Source organism: Triticum aestivum, chromosome 6D, assembly GCF_018294505.1.
Source record: "Triticum aestivum cultivar Chinese Spring chromosome 6D, IWGSC CS RefSeq v2.1, whole genome shotgun sequence".
NCBI lineage: Eukaryota > Viridiplantae > Streptophyta > Magnoliopsida > Poales > Poaceae > Triticum > Triticum aestivum.
The window spans coordinates 312925037-312937430 of record NC_057811.1 but is presented as its reverse complement, the minus strand read 5'-3'; the positions used below and the strand labels follow the sequence as shown (position 1 = coordinate 312937430).

Here is a 12394-nt window from a genome sequence, read left to right as displayed (position 1 = left end):
CTGGATTTTAGGGCCGGGCCTGGGTGGGCCGACAGGGCCGGGCCGGAGATGGCCAGGACTAGGTAGAACGTTTGAAATCACATCTATGAGGCGTGATCAGAATGTAGTTAACCGTGAGTTAATGACATTGGGACGCATTATCCCTAAAAAATGGTGTGGTTAAGGTCCGACACAGAGGAGATTGTAAACTTATGCATTCGAGATCAAACTCATCCGGTTTAATAAATAAATCTCCTTTCTTCAATGCAATAAAAATACTCTAACTCTGTAGTGATAAACTTATAAAATTGGCCCTACAAGTTTCTCCTTTTACATCCACATTCCTAAAAAGCGAAAAATACCTCGCTCAGGCCCTCACTCCTCCAGACTTCATTTCCTTCCTTTTCCTCTCCCCCGGGCTACCGTCGTCGAATCCTCTACCCAGGCCACCGTCCACCGAACCCTCTCCGCCGAACACCGGCATCCTTCCACCATAGCGCGCCACCTCGAAGGAATTCTGATCTCAAAGCCGCCGTTCTCCACCTCTCCCTACTGGACAGGCGTGGAGCGGAAATCTACCCGGAAATGGATTGATTTCTTTTGTAGGTGACGAACCCTAACTTTCTTTCTGGAATGGGCACCCCGATCCAGCATTCGGTGCAGATGTGTTTTCTGCATACTAGAGTACTAATTGCAGTTCATCCTCCAAGAGAAATCGGGGGTTCAACTGAGCCCCCAGGCCCTGTGTTAGGTCCTGATTCCCTGTGTTCGTTGCGTAATGCACCACCGACCTGTTAAACTTAAATGCCGTTTATGTGAGGAAGTTTAATCATTTATAACCAACTTCATGTTTTTAGAAATCAGTAGGTTTTAGACAAATCGCATGAATTTGATCAGCTCTGATGCCGAAAAAGTATAATTTTGTATTGAGTCATCTATCGTCTTGAATTGGCCTGGTGGGAGCAATAATCCATATGTTGCTACATGTAGTGGATTAACCTCCTGGTTTTCTTTTGTCGCATTACACCACTTGTGCAGTTCACTTATTTTAGCTCTGTTCAAAGGCTTTAAATTTATAAAGCTACAAAGTCGCAGATCCAGCTACAATATGATATGGACTCTCCAATAAATTGCTGGTGCTAGTTACTTTGTACTGATGCCATGTGCCTTATTTGTTTAGTGTGCAATTTGTATCTTTTCCAGGCCTCACTTGTGGTCTTAACATCAGAGTTCATGCATCCATTCTTGAACTCCATTTCACATACACCACATTAGGGAGCTGCTCTATACTAATATTAACAAATCTTTGAAAACAAAGGTTGGGACCTTAAGATTTTTGTGGGATGCTGAGTTTTATTTATACTCATGTAGTTATCAAACTAATGTGTTGATTGCAATTGCTACTGAAGGTGCACTCTCCGCTACTTAGAAAATTGGATTACACCCTACATGAGAAGAAAGTATGGGTGTGGCACCAGGAAGCAAGGCAGAGAGAAAAGCAGCATTAGATGCTGGAGCATGGATGTTCAATGTTGTGACATCTGTTGGTATAATCATGGTCAACAAGGCCTTAATGGCTACACATGGTTTTAGCTTTGGTGAGACAATGCTCAGACGTTCAACTTTCTTCACGTGTGTTATCACTGATCTATAACTAACTGTGGTTATGCAGCAAATGTATCAGATTTCTTCTACTAATGTTGTGTGCCATGGTTTGCTTGTACAGCTACAACGTTAACTGGGCTGCATTTCCTAACCACGACCTTGATGACATCAGTAATGAAATGGTTGGGATATATTCAGCCATCCTACTTACCATTGCCAGAACTAGTAAAATTTGTCTTCTTTGCAAACTTATCAATTGTTGGGATGAATGTTAGCTTGATGTGGAACTCTGTTGGATTCTATCAGGTGAAGAGAGTAACTAAATTCTATTCAATGTTAGAATGTAATGCATATACTAAATTGCACTTTCTGCTGTTTCAGATTGCCAAGTTGTGTATCATTCCAGTTTTGTGTTTTCTAGAAATCCTCTTTGACAAAGTTCGTTACTCAAGAGATACAAAACTCAGTATAATGCTTGTCCTAGTTGGTGTTGCTGTGTGTACTGTAACTGATGTTAGTGTGAACTCTCAAGGGTTGATAGCTGCAATAATAGCGGTCTGGAGCACTGCACTACAACAGCATGTGAGTATCCTGGGTGCTTGAATTGTACCTTGTTTGTGCACATTCCTAGCAGGCCTTGTCCTAATGGGATGTGTGATGTATCTACCGTTCTTTTTTTCCTGCAGTATGTTCATCATCTTCAACGGAAGTACTCGCTTGGCTCATTCAACCTCTTGGGTCATACTGCTCCTGCTCAGGCAGTGTCGTTGTTAATATTTGGTCCTTTTGTGGATTTATGGTTGACTGACAAAAGAGTTGATACTTTTGATTATACCATGGTAGTTACGGTACGTGATGCTTTATTCTGAATCAGTTTGTTTCTTATTTCTTTATAAATTTGCTGCATCAGAAACTTATCTAGTCCTCGCCAGTTCTTGTAGCATTATAATCTATATCTGTAGGCTTTTAATGATCATCGGGGGATCAGGATAACATGTCTGTCACTATGAATATATTACTGCTGAGAAGTGATGTTTGATATGAGGGTAACTGCAATCTGTATGATTTTCAGTTTTGTATTATCCCAGGTATAATCTAGTGTTCAGTACAGAAAATGTCACTCTCAGTAGTCATCTTTGTGTATATTTGTTTCCTCTTGATTATTGTGAAGTAAACGGATCTTACAAAAACAGATCGTACAGATCAACCCTCTAAATAGTATTTCATAAGCTAACATGTGATGCCGTTTGAAATGCTAAAATATGTCACATTACAATACAGGAGCTGCTTCAAATAATATAGAAGCATATAGGTCAAGTATGCCTGATTTAGACTAGCTAGTGAAGTTCTACTGTCAATGGCAGAACGTTCATATATGCTTCTTGATATATAAAGTACTACAGTTACTTGAAATTCTAGGATATGAGCATGGGACACATGGTTTGGTTTGTACCCGTTCTCTTGGTTGATAGTTGTGTGACCTAAAATACTTTTACCAGAGTAAACTGGGGACTAATGTTTCCTTTTTCACTCTTTTTTCAGTTCTTCATTGTATTGTCGTGCATAATTGCTGTTGGTACCAATCTAAGCCAGTTCATATGCATCGGACGATTCACAGCTGTCTCGTTTCAAGTTCTAGGCCACATGAAGACTATTCTCGTGCTGACCCTGGGTTTTTTCTTCTTCGGAAAAGAGGGCCTTAATTTCCATGTCGCACTTGGCATGACCATAGCTGTTATTGGCATGATTTGGTACGGGAATGCGTCGTCCAAACCAGGAGGCAAAGAGCGGCAGGTTTACATACCAATCAGCGAGAAAACACAGAAGCACGGCATACTGTCATCGCAGTCTGAGCTTGATCTGAAAGTCTGAGGACTGAGATTAGAAATACAGGGTTGTTGAACTAATAGCAGGGCTAGCAGCGCTATTGAGCATCAAGTTGCGGCAATCCGATTTATTCTCTTCATTCATACACTTTTTCGACGTTTCCGTTTTGTAGCCATAGCTAAAGGAGAGTACCTGAGCGAAATGAAATTGACTTTACTTTTCTGGCAAATGTCACAACCAAATATAGTGGTAAGATAATCTAATTATACAACATTTTGATTTTGTAACTCTGTAGATCTTCACAATAGTATAAGCTATCCAAATATATTTGTTATAGCACACTACATAGAGAGGTGACTTATTAGACTTCATGTGTGGTGGATTATGAAAATCTTGTTTGGCTAGCTAACTTCTTTTCTTTATAATATCGTGATGATTCTGAACATACGAGAAAACGTGAGGCGTCAACCATGGGATATCTGAATTTATTCAACTCTAATGTGATGTACGGTCCAGATTAATACACCAACTCATCTCGGTTTCAACTTCAAAACAACTACAACAACATATCGGGGCCTGTGTCGTGCAAAAACTTGTATTAGCTGCGGCAGATTCTAGCCTGCGTTTAAGGGGCGGCAAAATAAGCAACCTGCAAGTACACATTCACCTCTACTGATTACACTTTCCTCCAGTAATTATGGCATGGTGGTCATTTACCAAAGGTGTTCAGAAGCAATTATGCCATGGTGAACGGCTTAACATGTCATTCTTGAAATTTAAGATTGCCAGAGTTAAATGGCTCAACAGCTCAAAGGAAACACAATAAGGAGCTCCAACATAAGCATACTGGTCAAATTAAACATCATTTCGAATTGCTTGTCGTTTACAAACCAAGCCACACACAAAATTTGAAGTCAGGTGTCCCCTGGAACTTCATGAAAACATGCAGTATAACACTGCCAACACTGCAGAGTCCTGAGAAGCTACTACAATTACCCGTGATGATTGCATATACGTGCATCCCCTTCTTATGTCCCAAAATACACTTCCAAACCATTTTTGCCTCAGCTAGTTCTCTATCTCACACAAAGTTCCTTAACCCCTCTTACATTTCCAGATGCACATTTGCACTAGCCAATTACCTGAACAGGTTCAGATCAGAATGGATGAACGCTGTGTGGGATATGAATGGAACGTTAGGATACATTCCTGAAAGCGCACACCTCATACACTCAACAACTGTGAAGATCTGAATGAAGGCCAGTGTCATCCAGAAATACGCCATTGGTTTACCCTGAAAGACGATGCTTGGATTCCAGTTGCACATGGTCGCCAGAGCCTGAGAGCCCGTGTCAAGAAGAATGGCCAATATGATGTGATACCGCAGAAAGTGCGGAGACCACTTCCGTCTCACCACAAAGAAGTAGACAGTCATGAAGATCATCAGGAAAAGCCATCCAGGGACTAATGCCATTGTATCAATGAAGGCATAAAACAGCCCAAACTGTTGCAAGTATGGATGAAGCTGGTACACGGCATCTGCGTGCGACCACATGTTGTGCAGTGGTAGAAGATAAGGTACACATGCCAGGGTCCTCCACCACCATTTAGGTTTAGAAGATAGCTCAGGGTAGCTGAATGACGCTAAAGATGCCTGACAACTAACTTGAGATCTTGGGTGCGAGCTGCGGATTGATGGCAATGGCTTGAAGGGATTGTTGCCCATTACAGAATCATAGTTTACAAGGGATGAAGATACAGCACGAGCGGAAAAATCAAAACAAGCTGAAAGTAAGAAATATCTTGTAAGGCAAGGTTGGCATAATAACAACTATGGATAAATATAATTGAGTTACCCAAAATATTAATAAGTAATGTTAGCACATAGAATTCACTGTTCAGGAAAGAGCAAATAAAAAATAATGTGGAAGTTATATTCATGATAACTATGCATCTGTATACTTGTAATACAAGTTGAATTTCAAGATACCATTATGTGTTAATATGAAATATTTTGCTTGTAACTTCATATTATAAAGACAATAGACATGACATGATCTGCAGGCCAGATATTGTCAATCCATGCATTATGTAGAATTTTCTGCACCATACTTGTACAATTTAACTGCACTGTACTAGAAACTTCTCTTGCTTTCAAGTCTAATATTTTTTTTCATGCATCACGAACAGTAGGGTGTAATGCCAATCCTACCACATTGTGAATATGTACAAGCACAACTGCAGTAACGTTTTGCATTAACAGATTGGTGCTCCCAAATCTTCGTCCTTCCTCATATTTAGAGAAACAGTAACACAGGGGCCATCAAGCACATTGGATCTTTGGGAATAATATAACAAGATATAGAATATCCCTGATATACTCTATTGATAGCATCTATCAGTGAGCTAACACATTACAGTCCTTATTCTACCAGCAAAACCATAAGAACTTGAAATTAACTCAAGCTTTCTTAAGCTAACTTTGTACTTCCATTTTATCATTTGAGAAACAAGTGTTCAAGAGCTTTCATAAAAATCATGAAAAGGCAATGCTCTCCAATGATATTGTGCAATATTAAAAGCCTATGTACTCACGAAAGCCTAGGAAATCTCAGCCCACCAAGTGAATGGTATCATTAAGCATTTAAACACAATGTGATTACATCCAAACCATATCCAGACATTTATTCAGCTGCCAAATATATAAGATTATGTAATACTGGTTTATGATGTAGAAATAAAAGCTCCTTCACAAGAGCTCAGGAACTCAGAGTACAGTCACAGCGTTGTGCCCGAGTAAAATATCCATAAGCAAGAAAATGAATACCTCTCAAAGGGGGGATTTTCTTGTCACAACGAAGTGCCGGTGCCCGCAGTTTAAGAAACGCTTGTTTAGAAGAAACCAATGATCTTGCAGGATATCCATAGCGGTTTGCGGCAGGGAATCCAAATAGCTGAGAATTTGCAGTCGCGGTAGCTATTCCTTGACAAGGCAGCATCGTGTGCAAAGCAGGATCTTGGACAAAATCTGCAACTATGAAATTTTTCGATTAGCCTAGCCAAGAGCAGTGGCAACTAACGGAAAAACCCATCTCATCCGGCTATGAGGGGTTACAAGAAAACTGTGGAGGATAGCAGTGAATATGTAATCAAAATGTGTCCATTATTCCAACTCTTAACATGGATAAACCCAGTGGTGGACGCATGACTAAATCTCATAGTATGATGGCAGTCAGGGGCGGATCAGGATGATGTGCATGCTGTACATCTCACAGCCAAAATTATCTGAAGGTCAGTAATTTTTAACTCACTGGTGACAAAGTGGTCATACCTCGGAACCAACGGCAAAAATTGCGAGCCGGTGTTGAGACAGCAAGGACGCGACGAGGTAGAACGGGGACGCGCGTGGGAGGCCGAGGTGGAGGGGAAGGGGGAGGCGCCGGCGGTGACGCCAGGTGAGGGCACGGCGGCAGCTTAGAGTCGCATTGGGTCGGATTGGGGATTTGGGGGTAGGTCAGAACTCGCGACAAGAAGAGGTACCAGCACGGAACGACGGATAGGGTGTGGCGATGGAGAGGATAAGTTCCAGAGTTCTAACGACGAGGTTGACAAAGCCACGCAGGTGATGACGGCAGAAGCAGTGGTAGCTGCTCCTCCACATGAGTTCACCGGAGGAGCGGAGGAAGAGATCAAGAAGGAGAACAGGGCGAGGACGGAGTGCGTGGTGTTCGGTGCCGGGAAGCTGTGGTTCGATTCGATGGCGGCAGCGGGGAGAAGTGCGCGCGCGGCGGCGAGGCCTCTGCCGTAGGAGGGCGAGAAGGTGAGAGATGGAGAGAGCCGCCGGCGTCGGGGCGGAGGAAGGGGGCGAAGAGGGTCAGGGATCCATCGTCAGAGGAAGAGGAAGAGGAAGAGGAAGAGGAGATGGGGAGCTTACCGGAGAGAGGCGACCGTCGGAGGCGTCGCCGGCAGCACCGCGGTTCCGCTCGATTTCTGGCGCCGCCGCTCCGTCGCCTCGCGATAGGCTTTTGTGTCGGCTCCGTGGACTCGAATTTCTTTAGCCCCCGTGCGGAGGGGATTAGGCAATTTGGGCTGGGAAAACACACGCCAGGCCCTTAACCAAGCACTTCTTTCAGCCCAGTTCTTTCGGCCTCCTAGAATTAAGAATTGGCATGAATTCGAGAGCAGCTATTTTTTTTACATAGAAATTGGGACCTTTATTGCTTAATAGAGATTCGGTTACAATCTGCCACAAGGTTACTCACAAGGAAACCTGGACTTTCCTCTATCCAGCACTCCGAACTACTAAGACTAGTAGCAAATCTAGCACACAAATCTGATGGAATATTAGCATCCCTCATAACATGCCGAACCGAAAAGGAGGCAAAAATATGTAGATCTTTTCCTAATTTCATCGAAGATAGGTGCCACAATTGACCTGGACTGTCGAGGGTCAAAACCCTCCTGATAGTCCATATCACATGCATTACTGTGATGATCTTACACCTATCAGCATCAAGAGTTATCTCATCCAAGACAATGTCTCTTGCCCAAGTGCTAGGATGCAGCCGAGGAAGTTTGAGATCCAGTTCCTCGCGTGCCGCTGCCCAAAAGCTCCTTGCATGGGAACAATGCACTAGAGTGTGCATCAAATCTTCTTCCGAAGATTTACACAGATCACACGTAGCGATTGTCCTGATATGGCGGTGCTGCAGTGTGGCGTAGTCGGGAAGAATTCCCCGCACCATTCTCCACCCAAAAACCCGCACTTTTTGGTAGTATTTTGAGCTTCCAAAGAGTCGACCAAAGTTGTTTCTCTGACGATGATCAGCTAATTAAGGAGCGCTCTTTCAGAGAAGGATCCTATTTTGACGCTGTAAGTGCCTGTTAATGTGTATTTCTGCAAACGGGCGTCTGCAGCGCGCCGCGTTGGGCCGGCCCATCTCACGCTTTTTTCCTCTCCCTTTTTATGTAACCAAAAAATGAGCGCCCTGCAGGGTATCGAACTCCCGACCTCCACTTCGAGATAATAGGCGGTAACCACCGCGCCTTGGCTGACATGATGACTAAAATCCTTTTACGTCTTTTCTTATTTCATTTTTCCTTTTACCTTTTTCGGTTTTCAATTCTATTTTTTTCTTTTTCCTTTTTCTTCTTCTTGCCTCGATGGTTTTATTATAATTCGTGAACTTTTTCTTCAAATCGATGAACTTTTTTTCAAATTCGATGAACTTTTTCTAAAATTCGATGAACTTTTTTCCAAATTGAATGAACTTTTTTAAATTTTGATGAACTTTTTTTAAATTGATGAACTTTTTTCAAATTTGTGAATTTTCTTTTCAATTTCTATGATCTTTTTTCAAAATTTATGAACTTATTCAAATTTGATGAACACTTTTTGAAAATTGATGATTTTTTTCAATTTTTGTGAACTTTTCTTAAAAAATGATGATTTTCAAAATCCACAAACTTTTTCTAATCATGATTTTTTCCCCAAAAAATTGACGCGATACAGTATGTGGTTATGTGCAACAAAATAGCGATGCGACAATGTTTTTTCGTGTTTCACGCTGTTCCTAATCACTCAAGGCTGGTAGCTCTAGTGGTTAGCAAGTTTGGAAGTTAGGCGAACTACGTGAGTTCGAATCCCGTAGTAACAACTTTTTTTGTGGAGGGGGGGGGGGGGGGGGGGGGGCGCGGCGGTTCCGTGCTAGTTTATTGTTTAACGCGTTTCACGGGCCGGCCCAACTAGCCGGGCGTGTGGGCGCCAGTTCTCCTAGCCGGCGCTTAAGGCGTCGACTAGGAGTTCCCTCCTTCAGAAGCCTCCCTAAGGGCCACTTGGCACGCTCAGTCACCGCCACGTGTTGTGCTCTGGACGCTTCCTATGGATCTTTTTATTTTTCGCGCGCATTTTCGACTTTTTAGATGGAGTTTTTTCCGGATTTTTCGGCTTTTCACCGGTCTTTCTTAGCTTTTGCGTAAAAAAAATGTTTTTTGCTTCCACAAGAGGCACGGCGGAGACGGAAAAAACATGCTTTCCCTTTTTCTTTTTCCGTGAGACGAACAGTTTTGCTTTCGTGAGAGGCACGGCCGTGCCACTCAAAAATAAATAAAAACGCGTATTTTTTTCTTTCGCGAGAGGCACGATTTGCTTCCATGAGAGGCCCAACCGTACCTCTGGAAAACGAAAGAAAAACGCGTTTTCTCTTCTTCATTTTTCCTTTCATGAGAGACACGGTTTTGCTTCCATGAGAGGCACGGTCGTGCCTCTCAGAAACGGAAAAAACATGTTTTCTCTTTTTCTCCTTCCGTGAGAGACATGGTTTTGCTTCCACAATAGGTACGGTTTTGCTTCCGCGAGATGCATGTCCGCGCCTCTTGAAAACAGAAAAAATGTGTTTTCGCTTTTTTCCCTTTCGTGAGAGGCATGGTTTTTTTTCCTTCTGCGAGAGGCATGGTTGAGCCTCTTGGAAACGATGTTCGGAAAGGAAAAACACATGCTCCCGATTCTGTTTTTTTGTCTAATTTTTTGTATGGTTTTTTCGTTAAAAAAAGTTCATCAAAAAATATCAACATAGGATCTACTCCCTCCATCCCATAATATAAGAGCATTTTTTTATACTAGTATAGTGTCAAAAACGCTCTTATACTATGGGACGGAGGGAGTAGTTTTGAAGATCCTGATGCGAGAAACCCAACGATGAAAATGATTCGAGATTTGGACGTACAGTTTAAGAGATAAAACGTTTTGAATAAATGGATCTACGAAAAAGGAAAAACTCCCGGTTGCACAAATGGCGCACATGCAGCATGACATTTGTCACAATCTGAAAAGGGTGAAAGTGATCTTTGGAAGGAATACTCCTCAATTAATGATTTCGGCATGAATGCTATGTATCGCTTATAGCGAGACTAGCATCTGTGTCGCCTGAAACTTTCCTGCGACGCGCACGCCTATGGACCAGCCCAATAGAGTATTGCTCGTTGACTAGTCGTCAATCTCTTCACTGATGTGTTTTTTTTTCATGTTTTCTTTTGTTTCTAAGTTTCGTCAATATACTTTTAGTTTTTATTTGTTTATTTAATGTTTTTTAGCGTTTTATTGCTTTCTCATTTTCCTTCCACTTTTGGTTTTTCGTTTATTTCTCAGTTTCTAACAACTTTCTCTTGTCTTCGCAAAAAAAAAAAACTTTCTCTTGTCTTCTTTGTTTCTTTATCGGTTTTTACCTTTTTCATTTCTTTTCACTTGTTTCTTTGGTTTTCCTTCGTTTTCTTTTGCTTTTCATTGTTTTCTTGTCCGTTTTCTTATTTTCATTCTACATTTTTCATGCACATCAAGAACATTTTTCAAATTCTCGTTTAACATTCTTTTTTAATACATGATCAACATTTTTCCTATACGCGTTTTTAATATTTTTTAAATGCTTGATTAATATTTTCCAAATATAAGATTAACATTTTTAATACATGATCCACATTTTTTATACACATTTTAACATTTTTAAATTCAAGTTTAACATTTTTTAATACATGACCAACATTATTCTATACATATATATAGCAATTTTTGAATGTTTGATTAATTTTTTTCAAATGTTAAATTAACTTTTTTGAATACATGATCAATATTTTGTTTGTACACAATGATTATTTTTTAAATGCTTGATTAATATTTTTCAAATAGTTGTGTAACATTATTTCTCCAAATGCTCGATTATCATTTAAATACATGATAAAAAAATCCATACACATTTCCATAATTTGTATACATGAGAAACATTTTCTCTATACACATTTATTATTTTTCAAATGCTTGGTTAATATTTTTTGTAATATATTTGTGTAGAATATTTTTATGTAAAAAATAAAAACATAATCATAAAAATAGAAGAGAGAGAAACGAGGTTGTGGCCTCCCACAAGATGGGCAGGACCATCTGGCGCTGGCCTTGACATGGGTCCCTACATCTCGTTATAGGCAAGACATAGGGGCGCCCGAGAATCGGACCTCCCCTCAGATTCTTCCTGAATCTTGAACCCATGTTTTTTTTATAATCCTAGAAGAATCTGGGGAGATCAAAATCTCAAAATTCTGGGAGATAGTCAAAAGTAGTGGGCCGTATGCTTCCCTCGTGTGGAGATTTTCTACGCGCTCTATAGTTAGTTTCGCACTGGTACATTTTCGTTTGTTTCTTTGCTATCGCCATACTTCACTCGTTCCTTTCATTTTTTATCTTTCCTTTCCTTTTGTTTTTCTCTATTTATTCACAATTTTCTTTTGTTTTTCCTGTTTTCTTGGTTTTCACCCACCTTTTCAATTCTTCAACCGTTTTTTATTGGTTTCTTTGTTTGGTTTCTTAGTGTCTTTCTTATTTTATTTGTTTTTTGGTGTTTTCTTTGTTTATTTGGTTTTCAATCTTTATTGGTTTTCTTTGTTTTCCTTTGTACATTTTTTATTGCATCTGAACAGTCTTTATACACACATTTAACATTTTTCAAATACATGAGTAATATTTTCTAAAACTTATATTGTTTGATGTCTACATTTTTTCATACCATTGTATATTTTTTTGTATACATCAGGAACAATTATTATATACATATTTAACATTTTGGAAATACATGGTTAACCGTCTTTGAAACATATATTTTTTATGTCTACTTTTTGCATAAATATTGTACATTTTTATATACATTAGGAACATTTTATGTATACACATTTAACATTTTCTAAATACATGATTAATATTTTCCAAATACATGATTAACATGTTCAATATTTTTTATATACAACAGGACGTCGTGTACATATCTGACAATGAGTAGTTTAGGCTAGGTTTATCTATGCATACTCCCTCCATTCCAGAATATAAGGTGTATTGATTTTCGTGCAAGTCAACCATTTAAAAGTTTGACCAAGATTATAGAATAAAAATATCAATATCCACAATATATAATCAATAAAATATGAAAATACTTTTCAAGAT

General features: G+C 40.1%; 2 protein-coding genes across 7 annotated transcripts; one reads left to right on the top strand and one right to left on the bottom strand.

Annotated features, from left to right (window-relative positions):
• The first annotated feature begins 331 nt into the window (after positions 1-331).
• On the top strand, positions 332-3698 carry LOC123144824 (UDP-rhamnose/UDP-galactose transporter 6). 5 transcript variants are annotated; one of them, XM_044564070.1, is made up of 7 exons: positions 340-581; positions 1183-1297; positions 1389-1577; positions 1706-1890; positions 1966-2166; positions 2271-2432; positions 3127-3698. In XM_044564070.1, exons 3-7 carry the CDS (start codon positions 1442-1444, stop codon positions 3454-3456), a joined length of 1014 nt encoding a protein of 337 aa, XP_044420005.1. In that variant the 5' UTR covers positions 340-581; positions 1183-1297; positions 1389-1441; the 3' UTR covers positions 3457-3698. The 5 variants fall into 5 exon arrangements, with proteins under 5 accessions (XP_044420002.1, XP_044420003.1, XP_044420006.1 ...); XM_044564069.1 differs by having other exon boundaries at positions 341-585; XM_044564067.1 differs by lacking the exon at positions 1183-1297 and having other exon boundaries at positions 332-581.
• A 544-nt stretch (positions 3699-4242) lies between these two features.
• On the bottom strand, positions 4243-7490 carry LOC123144825 (protein TIC 20-I, chloroplastic). Of its 2 annotated transcripts, none has more exons than XM_044564073.1 (3): positions 7346-7490; positions 6239-6445; positions 4243-5196 (listed from the first exon to the last, which is right to left on the bottom strand). In XM_044564073.1, the coding sequence occupies exons 2-3, from the start codon at positions 6408-6410 to the stop codon at positions 4550-4552; spliced, it is 819 nt and encodes a 272-aa protein (XP_044420008.1). In that variant the 5' UTR covers positions 6411-6445; positions 7346-7490; the 3' UTR covers positions 4243-4549. The 2 variants fall into 2 exon arrangements, with proteins under 2 accessions (XP_044420008.1, XP_044420007.1); XM_044564072.1 differs by having other exon boundaries at positions 6239-6439.
• Between the last annotated feature and the right edge of the window lie 4904 nt (positions 7491-12394).

Bases quoted from the DNA above. Each gene is read 5' to 3' on its own strand.
- LOC123144824 (XM_044564067.1), top strand. From the start codon at position 1,442: ATGGGTGTGGCACCAGGAAGCAAGGCAGAGAGAAAAGCAGCATTAGAT. The intron at 1,578-1,705 runs GTGAGACAATGC...TTGCTTGTACAG, and splicing joins TACACATGGTTTTAGCTTTG to CTACAACGTTAACTGGGCTG. The intron at 2,167-2,270 runs GTGAGTATCCTG...TTTTTCCTGCAG, and splicing joins GCACTGCACTACAACAGCAT to TATGTTCATCATCTTCAACG.
- LOC123144825 (XM_044564073.1), bottom strand. From the start codon at position 6,410: ATGCTGCCTTGTCAAGGAATAGCTACCGCGACTGCAAATTCTCAGCTA. The intron at 5,197-6,238 runs GTATTCATTTTC...TCTTACTTTCAG, and splicing joins GAAAATCCCCCCTTTGAGAG to CTTGTTTTGATTTTTCCGCT.